The sequence below is a fragment of the Polypterus senegalus genome, chromosome 6 (assembly GCF_016835505.1).
Source record: "Polypterus senegalus isolate Bchr_013 chromosome 6, ASM1683550v1, whole genome shotgun sequence".
Lineage (NCBI taxonomy): Eukaryota > Metazoa > Chordata > Cladistia > Polypteriformes > Polypteridae > Polypterus > Polypterus senegalus.
The window spans coordinates 3,571,261-3,588,053 of NC_053159.1; the positions used below are offsets into that span (position 1 = coordinate 3,571,261).

General features: G+C 41.6%; 1 protein-coding gene across 3 annotated transcripts in view; it reads right to left on the reverse strand.

The window, feature by feature from the left end:
* The window catches only part of ptpn4a (protein tyrosine phosphatase non-receptor type 4a), a 225,661-nt gene that overhangs the window by 44,925 nt on the left and 163,943 nt on the right, over window positions 1-16,793 (reverse strand). For 2 of the 3 annotated variants that reach the window (XM_039755289.1, XM_039755288.1), the window contains 2 exons: window positions 14,901-15,035; window positions 7,397-7,555 (listed from right to left, as the gene is read on the reverse strand). In XM_039755289.1, the coding sequence (XP_039611223.1) occupies window positions 7,397-7,555; window positions 14,901-15,035 (294 nt within the window). The remainder of the gene's footprint in view (window positions 1-7,396; window positions 7,556-14,900; window positions 15,036-16,793) is intronic. The other variant, XM_039755290.1, reaches the window with a different exon arrangement.

Sequence of the window (16,793 nt, forward strand, 5' to 3'; positions counted from 1 at the left end):
CGAATACCATTGTAACCCTTTGATCATTACTCTGAAGAACCCTTCTTTACATGATTCAGGAACCTGTATTTTAGGGGCATATGTATCTGGAATAGATCCTCTAGGGAGATTTCAAATTAAGGTTGAGAACCCTGTTACTAACACCTCCCATTTCCCCACACACACACTCTCTCTCCTACCCCTGGTCCAAACCCCCCTGTCAAGGTCATGAATATTTCCACCTCTTCTTCCACTTTTTCTATTGAAATTGGGTATGGGGATCAGAACCGTTGGCTGCAATGGGTATTATATTCGCTAGACAAGTGAATCAATCTGATTGCTATGCATGTGCTATAGCTAGGCCACATTTGGCCACTGTCCCTTTTCCTCTTTCTAACATATCTGATCCTACTGGCCTTCCTTGCCTACTTGCCCTTTTTATCTCTTCCTCTATTCCAATCGACTCTAATTACATTACACTTTCCCTTCTTTTCCCCTACTCTTCCCATGACTCCCCGATATTCCAGCCTGATGAAGGTATTTATACCTGTTTTTTTAGAAACCTTACTTCCTCTCGTGGCACAAATGTTGGTAATATCCCATCCTCTTTTGTTTCCAAACTTTTCCGATTAATTCTTCCTCTTTAGCTTCCAAATTATCAATTTTTCTGATTACTCAGAATACTGATATTTGGTGGATGTGCCATAGGTCTAAATTGCTTGACATCCTTCCACCTGACTGGACTGGCACTTCTGCTTTAATACAATTTGTTATGCCTTTCCGACTTTTCCCTTTAACTGCCTTCCATGTGTCGACCATGTTTGGCCGACATCGTCAACCCCATTCTGTGGACCCTTCCCAGTTTTCCCTACATGGCCCTGGGGTGTATTTTGATTCCATTCGAGTCCCTCGTGGAGTCCCTGATAAGTTCAAGGCAAGGGACCAAGTTGTTGCCGAATTTGAGTCTATTTTTCCTCAGGTTACTATAAACAAAAATGTAGATTGGATTAATTACCTCTATTATAATCAACAAAGATTCTTAAATTTTACTAAAGAAGCTGTTGAAGGTATCCATGAGCAACTTGATAAAACATCCCTCATGACCTGGCAAAATCGATTGGCTTTAGATATGCTCTTGGCTGAGAAAGGAGGCGTTTGTGCTATGTTTGGTGATGCATGCTGTACCTATATCCCTAATAATACAGCTCCTGATGGATCAATCACCCGTGCTTTAGCTGATTTGACATGAACTAGCTACTAATTCTGGCATTTCTAATCCTTGGGACAAATGGTTTATGTCCACTTTTGGGTCCTGGGGCCAATGGCTTAAATCAGTTTTCATCTCTCTTACGGTTGCTTTAATTGTTCTCCTGCTTGTAGCTTGCTGTATTGTTCCCTTGATAAGATACATTGTATCCAAGTATTTTACTGCCTCGATGGCAAAGGCTTATTTTTACACAAAGAAAAAATGCTTCAGATCAGCACATCCACCCCACACTCCTCCGCCCACTCCACTCCATCCTCCTCTCCTACCCTTTCCTACTCAACTCTCCCTGATCAAATATTTTTGTTTGCTAAAAAAGGGGGGAATGTGGAAGACGAATGTTCTCTTCGTTCCCTTGTACTAATTCATGTCTGAGAAGTAAGCTTTACAAAACCATGTAATAGCATGCTTTGTTTTAGCAAACAGAAAAATGTTTGTGCAAAGGACTCAAGGTCTGAGCATTCCACACATGAGTCTGCCTTATCACGTTTTCCCTTAGCTTACATCTGAACGCCATAACAAAAGGAGCCAAGAAATCAAGTTGCACAAGGGGCGTTGAAGGGGCTAAAGGTTTGTGTATAATAAATGTGTTGACTGTTACATTTTATAATGATATTAAATTACGCATTCTAGGGGTATAAAACTGGACCCCACCCAACAGACGGGGTTCAGAAGAGCCCTGACGCTGTCATGTATATTTGATTGTCTGCTTTTCTGAAACTCTTCTCACCGTGACTCTGAAAATAAAGCTGCTTTATAACCGCACCTGCTGTCGGGTCTGAGATTTCGTCCACATAAGTGCGTTGTAACACGGGCTGTGATTGGTGCATGGGAGGGAGACGACAAATCACAGCTTCCCGCTTTCTAATCGGGCCTGTGATTGGTGCTTTGACTGATGCCCAGATCCCACAACATCTCCCCTTGTCTCTCGTGCGCGGCCATTTCGTTTCAAGCTTTCTCTCTGAGTGGTTTACTTTACACTGTACTGTGTGTGATTTTTTTGTGGTTTCTTTGTGTTGAACTTCGCTTCAATTTTCAACTCCTGCAATGGCTCCCAAACGTGCTCCTTCTTCCAAGGCTGGTGCTGAGCCGTCTGAAGAGACATAAACTACAGTCATCGGCTGCGCAGTAAAAGTCATGATCACCTTCATCGTCATCATTTTTACTGCACAGCATATTCATCACCATCATCACGTCATATATAGCTACGTGTACTTCGCTATACAGTAACTGTAAACTTGTCTACCGATTTCATATTGCTTAACAGTTGTCCCTGTTATTAATAGAGTAAAGGGTGGGTTGCAAACAGTACAGGGAGGGTTTAAAAACGTCCAAATACACGTTAAATAATTAAATAAATATGGTGTCCCTACTTCGCGGAAATTCAGTTATTGCGGCCGGCCTTGGAACCTATCTCCCACGATAAACGAGGGATTACTGTAATCAGTAAACTTGTGAAATCTGCAGTCGACATTAAAATTGGAGGGATGGCAGACACTGTGGAGGCAGCAAAATGATCTCGATAAGCTTCAGAAGGGGGCAAACACGTGGAAAATGCAGTTTAATGGAGAAAAGTGCAAAGTGCTACATGTGGGCAAAAGGAACATCAATTAGGAATACGAGATGGGAGACATCGAGCTACAGGAGGAGACCTCTGAAGAGGAGTTAGGGGTTTATGTTGACACCACGTTTTCATCGACTAAGCAATGCACAGAAGCAATTAATAAGGCAAATAAAATGTTAAATCAAGGGACACTCTGCTCAGACTATATAATGCACTAGCAAGTCCACATCTGGAGTCCTGTGTGCAGTTATGGTCAGCATTGTACAAGAAAGACATAACAGCACCTGAAGAAACCAAGTGCATTATGGGACTTAATGATGTTGTGAAAGGATATGAAAGGAAAAGGAGGTAATAAGCAACAAAAACTGGTCACCAATTAAGAAAAGGATTAGAATGAAAACGTGCAGCCACTGCGGCCCTCCAGGATTGGAGCTTGAGACCACTGATATAGTGTATACCAGCATGAGTGATTTTTGTCTTGCACTGACGCCCACTGCATGCCCAGCCCACCTGGGAGGGGGTCTCTCTTTGAAATACCCCTCCCAAGATTTCTTCCATGTTTACCTGAAAGGTGTTTAGAGAGTTTTATTGTTATCATCACAGGCAGGTGGGAGGCTCTCAAAGCGGGTCTGTTAGCACCCACTGAGACATTTGCTGTGTGATTTAGGACTCTGCAAAATACATTCATGTTGCCTTTCTGTTTTTTCTATTGTCTGATTTTGCCAGCTGCCAAGCACTTTGAGCTACAATCCCCTTGTATGAAAAAGTGACAAAAAAGGACACTCAACATCTCAAAAAGGGGTGGAAAGTAGCAATGCACAGAATCCACTCGAGCTCCACAGGCACAAAGCATACAATTATTCAACTTAAAATTATCTATCGAGCGCATCTCTCTCGTTTCAAATTCTCCAACATGTTTCTAAGGCGAGATCCAACCTGCAAATGCTGCAATCGAGCTCCAGCCTCACTGGGCCATGTGTTTTGGGCGGCGTGTACCAAATTAACATCATTTTGGACCAAAACCTTTAAAAGCCTTTCAGACAGCTTGGCGTCACAATCCCTCCTAATCCACTACCAGCTGTGTTTGGTGGGCTCACGGGGGGGCTTAAATTGGAGGAGGACAAACAAACTGGCATTGCCTTTACTACACTAGTGGCATTTAGACTTATCTTGGAAGAATCCTAACTCACCTCTGTCACGTCAGCGGGTAACTGATGTTATCTACTCTTTGAAACTGGAAAAAATCTAATTCTCACTTAAGAGGATCTGGACAAAACTTTTTCAAAACCTGGCAGGATCTCATTAATTTAATAACATTTTAAAATAAGCATTTAAATTGAGGAAGCAGGTTCTCTCCCCTCTTTTACTCCATTTATCTTTATTCACTTATTAATTTATCTATTTATTTATTTATACTAGCATAAATTTTGATGCTGCTGGTCTAGCTCTCTTTGTTTTGAGTAATATGTATGGAAGGTTATTTGATTTTAATTAAATCAATAAAATTATAAAAAAAATGTGCTATACAAATACAGTTGTGCTTGAAAGTTTGTCAACCCTTTAGAATTTTCTAGATTTCTGTATAAATATGACCTAAAAAATCTTCAGATTTTCACTCAAGTCCTAAAAGTAGATAAAGAGAAACCAGTTAAACAAATGAGACAAAAATATTATACTTGGTCATTTATTTATTAAAGAAAATGATCGAATATTACATATTTGTGAGTGGCTAAAGTATATGAACCTTAGATTTCAGTATCTGCTGTGACCCCTAAACGTTTCCGGTAACTTCTGATCATTCCTGCACACCGCCTTGGAGGAATTTTCGCCCATTCCTCCGTACAGAACAGCTTCAACTCTGGGATATTGGTGGGTTTCCTCACATAAACTGCTCGCTTCAGGTCCTTCCACAACATTTTGATTGGATTAAGGTCAGGACTTTGACTTGGCCATTCCAAACATTCACTTTATTCTTCTGTAACCATTCTTTGGTAGAACGACTTGTGTGCTTAGGGTCGTTGTCTTGCTGCATGGCCCACGTTCTCTTGAGATTCAGTTCATGGACAGATGTCCTGACATTCTCCTTTAGAATTCTCTGATATAATTCAGAATTCATTGTTCCATCAATGAAGGAAGCCGTCCTGGCCCAGATACAGCAAAACCGTCCCAAACCACGATACTACCACCACCATGTCTCACAGATGAGATAAGGTTCTGACGCTGGACTGCAGTGTTTTCCTTCCTCCAAACAAAACGCTTTTCATTTAAACCAAAAAGTTTTATTTTGGTCTCATCCGTCCACAAAACATTCTTCCAATAGCCTTCAGGTTTGTCCACGTGATCTTTAGCAAACTGCAGACGAGCAGCAATGTGGCTTTCTCCTTGCAACCCTGCCATGCACACCATTGTTGTTGAGTGTTCTCCTGATGGTGGACTTATGAACATGAAAATTAGCCAATGTGAGAGAGGCCTTCAGTTGGGGTCCTCTGTGACCTCACCGACTATTACACGTGTGCCTTGCTCTTGGAGTGATCTTTGTTGGTCGACCACTCCTGGGGAGGGTCACAATGGTCTTGAATTTCCTCCATTTGTGGAATTGGTGGAGTCCAAACTCTTTAGAGATGGGTTTGCAACCTTTTCCAGCCTGATGAGCATCAACAACTCTTTTTGTGAGGTCCTCAGAAATCTCCTTTGTTCGTGCCATGATACACTTCCACAGACATGTGTCGTGAAGAGCAGACTTTGATAGATCATGTTCTTTAAATAACACAGGGTGCCCACTCACACCTGATTGGCATCCCATTGATTGAAAACACCAGACACCTGACACCTCACCTTCAAACTAACTGATCATCCGTGAGGCTCACATACTTTTGCCACTCACAGATACACTCACCTAAAGGATTATTAGGACCACCATACTAATCCGGTGTTTGACCCCCTTTCGCCTTCAGAACTGCCTTAATTCTACGTGGCATTGATTCAACAAGGTGCTGAAAGCATTCTTTACAAATGTTGGCCCATATTGATAGGATAGCATCTTGCAGTTGATGGAGATTTGTGGGATGCACATCCAGGGCACGGCTCCGCTCCACCACATCCCAAAGATGCTCTATTGGGTCGAGATCTGGTGACTGTGGGGGCCATTTTAGTACAGTGAACTCATTGTCATGTTCAAGAAACCAATTTGAAATGATTCGAGCTTTGTGACATGGTGCATTATCCTGCTGGAAGTAGCCATCAGAGGATGGGTACATGGTGGTCATGAAGGGATGGACATGGTCAGAAACAATGCTCAGGTAGCCTGTGGCATTTAAATGATGCCCAACTGGCACTAAAGTGTGCCAAGAAAACATCCCCCACACCATTACACCACCACCAGCAGCCTGCACAGTGGTAACAAGGCATGATGGATCCATGTTCTCATTCTGTTTACGCCAAATTCTGACTTTACCATTTGAATGTCTCAACAAAAATCGAGACTCATCAGACCAGGCAACATTTTTCCAGTCTTCAACTGTCCAATTTTGGTGAGCTCGTGCAAATTGTAGCCTCTTTTTCCTATTTGTAGTGGAGACGAGTGGTACCCGGTGGGGTCTTCTACTGTTGTAGCCCATCCGCCTCAAGGTTGTGCGTGTTGTGGCTTCACAAATGCTTTGCTGCATACCTCGGTTGTAACGAGTGGTTATTTCAGTCAAAGTTGCTCTTCTATCAGCTTGAATCAGTCGGCCCGTTCATTCTCCTCTGACCTCTAGCATCAACAAGGCATTTTTGCCCACAGGACTGCCGCATACTGGATGTTTTTCCCTTTTCACACCATTCTTTGTAAACCCTAGAAATGGTTGTGCGTGAAAATGCCAGTAACTGAGCAGATTGTGAAATACTCAGACCGGCCCGTCTGGCACCAACAACCATGCCACGCTCCAAATTGCTTAAATCCCCTTTCTTTGCCATTCTGACATTCAGTTTGGAGTTCAGGAGATTGTCTTGACCAGGACCACACCCCTAAATGCATTGAAGCAACTGCCATGTGATTGGTTGATTAGATAATTGCATTCATGAGAAATTGAACAGCTGTTCCTAACAATCCTTTAGGTGAGTGTATGTAATATTCAATAATTTTCCTCAATAAATAAATGACCAGGTATAATATTTTTGCCTCATTTGTTTAACTGGTTTCTCTTTATCTACTTTTAGGACTTGAGTGAAAATCTGCTGATGTTTTAGGTCACATTTATACAGAAATCTAAGAAATTCTAAAGGGTTCACAAACTTTCAAGCACAACTGTAAATGTTGCCTTTTTTTTTTTGCTGGACGCTCATCACAAACAGGATTATTTAATAACACAAGTAGAAGAAAAACACAAACATGATTGCTCAGTAAACGTGAACAATGTGTGGACTGACACTGAAAAGGCAGATATTAAAATGTTCATTCATTGAGAAGGCCAGATGCATTGCCTAATGACCTCGGATTACAGAAGAAAAACTGAAAGCTACTGCGTGCCATTGCACTAAACCAAGGAGACACGTGAAGAAGACAAAGACAAGCACTTTAAAATAACTGAATATCCACAAAAATCACTCACGGGGAAGAGTCCAAGCTGATGCTGTTTGCCTGTGTGGAGGAAGGAGATTTGTGGTTGGCAAAGACTTCACTAGGTGACGTATGGATCACATGGTCAACCAAATGGCCCACGGAAGACGGTCGTAAGCGAGTTCCTTCTTGTGCAAACATTCCACTCCTACTGCAGTTTTTTGTTCATCAGTGAATTAAAAAAAAGAAAGAAAGAAAAACATGTTAGAACTCCCTAAGTTAAGCCATCTTAATTGTTAACAGCATTGACAAATAATAACTGCAACAAATACAATAAAATGAGTATCCTTCAAAAGACGACAATGATCTTAAAGGCAGGTACAACAAATGAATTTTATTTGGTGGTCCCTTAATTTTGCTGATTAATTCAAAATCTATTGATGTAACATTCATTACAGCAAGCAGTTTCTCCTTTTAGATTAGCTGTTTATGAACAAAGCTGCACATCCACTCTCTGACACCCTAACACTGAGGACTTTGAGCCGACACATCAATCAGCAGAAATGTGGCAGGAAACGTGACTGGGGGCTCCATAATACCAATGGCAATGTGCCTGTATAGCACCTCACGGGGACTGGGACTGCCAAGTCATTCTGGTGTGTGTTCAAACCATACTGTGTAAATAAATACATTTATCTATTTATATATTTATTTATTTATTTAAGGAGCTTCTGTAAAAAGCTAAACTATGATTGACTGTTTATTTGCTCTATCTATCTGATCCTGCCATCTACGCTAACATATCTATCTATGTATCTATCTAATCCTACCAACTATGCCAACATATCTAACTATCATATACTGCCTTTCACATATCTATCTATCTATCTATCTATCGTGCATCCAGAAAGTATTCACAGCGCTTTATCACTTTTTCCACATTTTGTTATGTTACAGCCTTATTCCAAAATGGATTAAATTTATTTTTTTCTCAGAATTCTACACACAACACCCCATAATGACAACGTGAAAAAAGTTTACTTGAGGTTTTTGCAAATTTATTCAAAATAAAAAAACTGAGAAATCCCATGTCCATAAGTAATCACAGCCTTTGCTCAATACTTTGTCGATGCACCTTTGGCAGCAATTCCAGCCTCAAGTCTTTTTGAATATGATGGCACAAGCTTGGCACACCTATCCTTGGCCAGTGTCGCCCATTCCTCTTTGCAGCACCTCTCCAGCTCCATCAGGTTGGATGAGAAGCGTCAGTGCACAGCCATTTTAAGATCTCTCCAGAGATGTTAAATCAGATTCAAGTCTGGGCCACTCAAGGACATTCACAGAGTTGTCCTGAAGCCACTCCTTTGATATCTTGGCTGTGTGCTTAGGGTCGTTGTCCTGCTGAAAGATGAACCGTCGCCCCAGTCTGAGGTCAAGAGCTCTGGAGCAGGTTTTCATCCAGGATGTCTCTGTACATTGCTGCAGTCATCTTTCCCTTTATCCTGACTAGTCTCCCAGTTCCTGATGCTGCCACCACCATGCTTCACTGTAGAGATGGTATTGGCCTGGTGATGAGCGGTGCCTGGTTTCCTCCAAACGTGACGCCTGGCATTCACACCAAAGAGTTCAATCTTTGTCTCATCAGACCAGAGAATTTTGTTTCTCATGGTCTGAGAGTCCTTCAGGTGTCTTTTGGCAAACTCCAGGTGGGCTGCCATGTGCCTTTTAGTAAGGAGTGACTTCCGTCTGGCCACTCTACCATACAGGCCTGACTGGTGGATTGCTGCAGAGATGGTTGTCCTTCTGGAAGGTTCTCCTCTCTCCACAGAGGACCTCTGGAGCTCTGACAGAGTGACCATCAGGTTCTTGGTCACCTCCCTGACTAAGGCCCTTCTCCCCCGATCGCTCAGTTTAGATGGCCGGCCAGCTCTAGGAAGAGTCCTGGTGGTTTTGAACTTCTTCCACTTACGGATGATGGAGGCCACTGTGCCCATTGGGACCTTCAAAGCAGCAGAAATTTTTCTGTAACCTTCCCCAGATTTGTGCCTTGAGACAATCCTGTCTCGGAGGTCTACAGACAATTCCTTTGACTTCATGCTTGGTTTGTGCTCTGACATGAACTGTCAACTGTGGGACCTTCTATAGACAGGTGTGTGCCTTCCAAATCAGGTCACGTCAACTGAATTGACCACAGGTGGACTCCAATTAAACATCTCAAGGATGATCAGGGGAAACAGGATGGACCTGAGCTCAATTTAGAGCTTCATGGCAAAGGCTGTAAATACTTATGTAAGTGGGATTTCTCAGATTTTTATTTTTAATAAATTTGCAAAAATCTCAAGTAAACTTTTTTCATGTTGTCATTATGGGGTGTTGTGTGTAGAATTCTGAGGAAAAAAATGAATTTAATCCATTTTGGAATAAGGCTGTAACATCACAAAATGTGGAAAAAGTGATGAAGCGCTGGGAATACTTTCTGGATGCACTGTATGTATCTATCTATCAAAAACAGTGTTATCATCTGAGGATTAAAACGTGTTATCAAGCATTTCTGGTATCGGCTCAGTTCAGGTCATAGTAATAGTCTTTTATTCTTTGAACTAAGCCTTTAAAACAAGAAACAGCAAATCTAACTCAAAGCTTCAAAACATTAATGATAAACTTCTAAGCAGGCAGTATGAGGACAGCTATGGCACTACCGAAACCTGCTCAGTGGGTGAAGGGAAGGAAGGCAAGAAACCATTCTGGGAGTCACTTTGCCAGGATTTGTGCTCAACAATAAGGACCAGAGGCAGTAGATGGAGGTTACAGGTCTCCCAGCTAAATGCACTTGTAAGTCACCCTACAATAAATGTTAAATCACATATTAGCCCTGATATGACACCAACAAAAAAAGGAAGCATCACCACAGCTTTATTAAGGCACAAAAAATAAAAGGTTTCTAAAAGAAGTGCATACTCCTTTAAAAAAGAGCGCTTTTCTATGACAAACCATCCTACCTAAAGTAATCTCCTGCAAAATAAAAGAAATTAGGCCTCCTGATAAATGCTGTAAATTTAAAACAGCCAAATATTTAGTTTGCAACACTTGGAGTTCACCAAGTGTTTAACCTTTTTAACATAAAATCATAAAACTCGTTTAATGCTGGCCTCTAATGACACTCACACAGATATACATACATATATATATACATATATATACACACACACACACACGTGAGTCAATAATTTTCCACGCTTTTGTAATTATTTTCTCTTGGTTGGCTGTACAGCTTAATATGGCTTGTCTGTGGTCGCTGTGGTTAAGTTTCAACCTCTTTATTCAGGTTCTCTTGCTGTTTTCTAGGATTACACAAGGCTGTGGTGCTCTCTGTTTGTAACAAAGAGAAGAAGTGAGCAGTAAACTGCTTTTTATGGGCTGAAGGTCCAAAAAAGAACAGGCCGAAATCATCGTCGATTCGTCAGAATCATGGTATGGATTTGCTCAATGCGGTCGCTACTAGTGGACGTGGATGGGCATTCTGCTCTTTCTTTGTGATAAAAAATGGTCGGAAAAATGTTAATCTTCTCATTCCATCTGTAAACATTCTGGGAGACCAGTGCAGTTGAAGACATGGAGGAGATGATGATTGATGAATATTGTCTACCCCCAATATGCTGGACAGCAGCATCTCTGGGCTTCAGTACCCATTTAGATACCCACAGGGCATGCTGGAACTGGAGTCATAGAGTATGGTCCTGTTGGGTTCCATGGGTGCCACAGGCGTTTACAATGGCTGGCTTTGTGGGACTTTCACCTGACCTGGAAGTGCTTCCAATGGACCATGTCCTAGCAAAGGAAGCACTCCCGTATCCGAGGATAACCTCAAGGAGTCCAAAATCAGGAGGCAATTGGCAGCACCCATCAGGGAAGCAGGAGGAGCAAAGAGAAAATTTGTGATTATACTTGTGTGTTTTTGGCTTTGTTCACTAAAGTGTGTGGGTGAGAAATTAAAATCACATGCTTGAAAAAGAATTGAGTTGGACGACTTTGTGACTGTGATTTGGGGCTCCGAGGCTCACGAGGTCACTATTATATATATATGTACACACACACACACACACACAATATATATATATATATTCATAGCATTTGTAGTCTGAGTCCCGATCTGATTGTATGGGTGGTTACCAATCAGGTAACGCATGTGGTTGGTCTGCCAGTTGGCAAACATCCGCCACGGGCCCTCTCAGTTGCGAGAAGCAGATCATGGAATGTTACATAGTTTACTGTCAAATAATGCAAAGAGTACTTGACACGTGTTTCACCCTTATTTGGGACACAAAAATAACCGGATGATCGAGGACAGGAATGCTTTTGTCAGTCAAAAACTGCTTTATGGAAAAGTAGTACGATCATTTCAATCAATCTGATTCACCATTTTGATGTTTTCATCTGTCTGAGATGACCACAGGCGAACATCTTCCATATTTTCTTGTTCTTCCTTGAGACATTTGTGCCACTCGAAAACATGTGTGTGAGATAAACTGTTATCACCGTGCACTGTTTTTTATCATTTCATAAGTTTCTGTGGCCGTTTTGTTCAATTTCACGAGAAATTTGATGTTTATTTGCTGTTTTGATTTTTTCACCGAAAATTATTGCGGCAACTCGTGTACCGATCTTAATACAAATACTGACTGGGCTATTCACAGGATATAACTAGCCGGTCATGGTTTGAGAGGGCGTGTAGGAGGCGATTTACAGTAAAAAGTATGTGACCTCTTTGGCATGATCTGCTTTACTGCATGAATTGGTCATAAGAAGTGATTTGATCTTCATCGAAGTCGCAGGTCCTGATGTACACAATGAGCTTAAGCCAATGACACACAAAAAATTCCACTCTTTAATGTCTTTATTTTACAAATGCATTCAACGTTCACAGTGGTATTGGAAAAAGTAAGTGAGCCTTGGGATTTCCTAACTGGCTGACCCTCCTTTGGCAGATCAGACCTGCACATCGTGCGGGGGGGAATTTTCACCCATTCTTCCCAGCAGACCTGCCTTAACTCTTCATATTCTTTGCTTGTCTTCTGTGTGTGGCTCTCTCTCTTCAAGTCATTCAATAGGATTGAGGTCTGAGCTCTGACTGGGCCGCTCCACAAGGCCCAGTTTGTTCTTCTGAAGCCATCGTGCTGTGGATTTGCTGAGATGTTTGGGCTCGTTGTCTTGTGCATCACCCAGCCTCTTCTAAGCTTAAGTTGACGGACAGACACCCTCGCATTATCCTGGAGAATTTGTCGATAAACTTGTGAATTCATTTTCCCCTCAATGATGGCAGGCTGTCCAGGCCCTGATGTAGCAAAGCAGGCCCAAATCCTGATGTTCCCTCCACCATCCTTTACTGTAGGGATGAGGTTTTGATGTTGATATGCGGTGCCCTTTTTACGCCAAATGAAGGTCTGCTTGTTCCTCCCAAATAGTTCAATTTTAGTTTCATCACTCTACAAGACATTTTCCCAGTGTCCAAGAGCTCGTTCAGCGATGTTCTTTTTTGATAGCAGTGGCTACCTTCCTGGTGTCCTGCCATGGACTCCTTTCTTGTTCAATGTTTTGCGTATAGTTGACTCGTGAACAGAGATGTTAGCCAGTTCTGATGACTTCTTCAAGTCCTTGGCTGTCACTTTAGGGTTCTTCTTTACCTCATTGCTGACTTTGAGTTGGGGTCATCTTGGCAGGGCGCCCACTTCTACCAAATTGTCTCCATTTATAGACAACTTGCCTAACAGAAGACAGATGAAGATCTCAAATCTCTGAGATGACTTTGTAACCCTTTCCATCCTCATGTAGATGAACAATTCCCCATCGTAGCTCTTCAGACAGTTCTTTTGTGCGAGGCGTGATTCCCATCTGAATATGCTTCTTATCAAAAGCTCAAACTTTATCGTGTTTTTTATCAATCAAAGTCATTCTGGGCCGCACCTCTGAACTCGTCTCATTAAATGGACTCCAGGTGTGCGAAATTCAGACTGCAATGAGCTTTTTAAAAAGTCCTTAGCTTAGGGTTCACTTACTTTATCCAACCTTCAGTTTCACAGTTTGAATGATTTATTCAATACGGTCATAGTACTAGGGTGTTGTACTGTGTTAGCCATTATGAATGCAGAGAAAAGCCAAGCAAAATGACACCTTTGATTGGCTAACTAAAAAAATTACAATATACAAGCTTTCGAGGCAACTCGGGCCCCTTCTTCAGGCAAGATTGCTTGGCTTTTCTCTACATTCAATATTGTCAAAAATTCTCTGAAAATCTGTTTATCTTTAGTTATTGGGGACTGTGTTATTTTCATTATTGTGACTGACATGAAGATATGATCAGGTTTTATATGGGAATTAGACATGAATAAAGAGAATTCCAAAGGGTCCACATACTTTTTACTTTGACTGTAGCTCAATGATTTACGTACAGCCCACCTCCAGGTTTTACAGGAAAGCCCCAAGCTCAGCACACATATACATACATATATATATATATATACATATATATATATATATATATATACATATATATATATATATATATACATACATATATATATATATATATATATACATACATATATATATATATATATACATACATATATATATATATATACATATATATATATATACATACATATATATATATATACACACATATATATATATATATATATATATATACACACACACATTATATATATATATATATATATATATATATATATATATATATATATATATATATAGTGAAATACTGCTGGCCAGTCATCCCGGCCAATGCCCCCAGGCCGCCAGGTGGAGCCCTCCCTGCAGCATGGAGGTGGCCCGAATGCCAGCAGGGAATTATGGACAATGGAGTTTTTATCCACAGCTCTGCTGGATACCACAAGGGCCGCTAGAAGGCGCTGCAGGGAGGAACAGTGATTATTTGCCCTGTACCCCAGAAGTACGTCCGAGTCACATGGACAAGTGGACTGACGTGCTTCCGGGTTGAAGAAAAGGAGTTTTTATCTGACCCGGAAGTGTTACCAGTCACATGGACGGAGACCGAAGAAACACTTCCGAGTCAAGGACTATAAAAGGACTGTGGGAAATCCCAGACGTTGAGCTGAGCTGGGTGGAAGGGTGGCAACGTGTCTGGGAGTGGTGGATTACTTACTGTATTGATTATTGATTGTATTGGATGAGTATTGTGGAGTGGAGGGTGCTTTGTGCACTATATAGCTCAAAAATAAATAATAGATGGACTTTTACCTGGTGTCTGACGTATAGTCTGAGGGTTCAAGAGGACGATATCGACCTCTATCTGTCACTATATATATCTCATGACCCTGTAGTTAGGATATAGTGGGTTGGATAATGGATGGATATATATATAAACCAATGAAAATAAACTCAATCAGGAGCTGAGGGTCATGAAGAACAGGAAACCCCATTGATTGAAGTGCCCAGAAATTCCCAGATGTGTTTTTTTGCTTGACCTTTTGCCTTAATGGAATTTCTAATGTGACCATTGCTTGCAGTCTACTCACTGATTCGGAGTTCCAGGAGGTGAGCGAGTTGGAAGGCTCTGCGTCTCCAGTCTGTCATCAGATATGGAATTCCGACTCACTGTTTCCCAGTCCATCCCACTGATCATTTTACGGGCCAGTGGTTTACTGGGGGACCTGAAAAAAGTAATAATGTAGTTAGACATTTTTGCTGCAAAGTAACAAGAGGTAGTCTTTCCACTCAGTCACTCAGAATAAAGAGCAAGGTCAATATTTAAATAACCAGCCATTAACTGATAAAGACCCCTTGGGGACTACACCATCACTACTGATTGCCCAAGAGAGACAGAAGACTTTACTTCTGTTATGAATCTTAGGAACGTGACTGAAACACACACATTGGTAACAAAAGTAACAGTTAGTAAAGTGTGAAGAGTATGAAAGGCTACAAGGTAACTGTTCTAACTCAGTGCTAGCCAAAGAAAATAAAAGCAATTCTTAAATACAGAAAGTACAGTAAAAAGTCTCATGCTGCAGGACTTGATGGTCCTTCATTATACTAAAATGACAGCATCCAAATATTTTTAAAAGAGCACTGGATACTCATTTATTAAAAAAACACATATTAGAGAGTCAGGCATGTGCGTCAGAAGATCACCTTCCAAGCTCTTCAGAGATAAGCACTACCACCCCAGTACAACAGTGGGTGCTGTCGCTGGAAAGGTTGTCTCTTCTTCCACCCACAGCCCGGTGAAACTGTCTGGTGGGGGCAACTGACTCTGCACCTTTCAGTAAAATGGCTATAAAACCAAGACACTCCTGGTGGAGGTCGTTTCATTGCAGGGAAAGAAGAACGCCAGACGGAGCTCTGACCCTGGCAGTGTGACCTACGCTTTGATTGATTGTGCAGCAGTTTTCCAGGTGATATTGCTTTACCCCTTCTGTTTAGCGACATTTAGCATGTTTCTTTTGAACTTGTTACTTATTGTGGTTGGCACCTCAGCATTTCACTGGTGGATACATCTATACTAATAAAAGGCAAAGCCCTCACTGACTGACTCAATCGTCTCTAATTCTCCAACTTCCCGTGTAGGTAGAAGGCTGAAATTTGGCGGGTTTATTCCTTACAGCTTACATACAAAAGTTAAGTAGGTTTCATTTCGAAATTCTACACGTAACGGTCATAATGATGATCGATAACGGTCGACAACGTCCGCCATGTTGAACTTTCTTATTTATGGCCCAATCTTCACAAAATTTGGTAGGCAGCTTCCCTGCACTAACCGAAACCGATACTTACTTATTTCGATGGTATGACGCCAGTCGGCCGCCATATTGAACTTTCCAACGTCACTAATTCTCCAACTTCCCGTATAGGTAGAAGGCTGAAATTTGGTACTTATTTCGGTGGTATGATGCCACTGTCGGCCGCCATATTGAACTTTTCAACGGTCTTTGTTACTTATGGGCCCATCTTCAAGAAATTTGGTACGCGGGTTCCCAACGCTAACTGAATCCTACTTACGCATATATATCGTCCATAGCTTGCAGCTCGGTCACCGTGTGAGGCGGCGTTGGGTCCCACATCCCAACGCCTCCCACGTTGTTGGCTGCCTGCCTATATAAGGCCATCCGTCGTTCCAGTCTCTACATTCCCTTCCTTGCTTCGCCACGGGATTCACGTCTCCCTGCTGATAACTACAGCCTTTTTATTTAATCCACGGCTTCTCCGCTGTTTTATTGTTTGTTTATTAAAATTATAGTTATTGTGTAGGTATTTTAGACTTACTTTACATTGTTCAGGTACCCATTTCCTTTATCGTTCCAACAGTACCCCCATTAACATGTCTAAAGAGGTGATCACCATCGATCAAAGAACTGTTACTTACCAAGTGGTTTCCATGCCCGGAGATGGCACCTACCTTTTCTATTCTC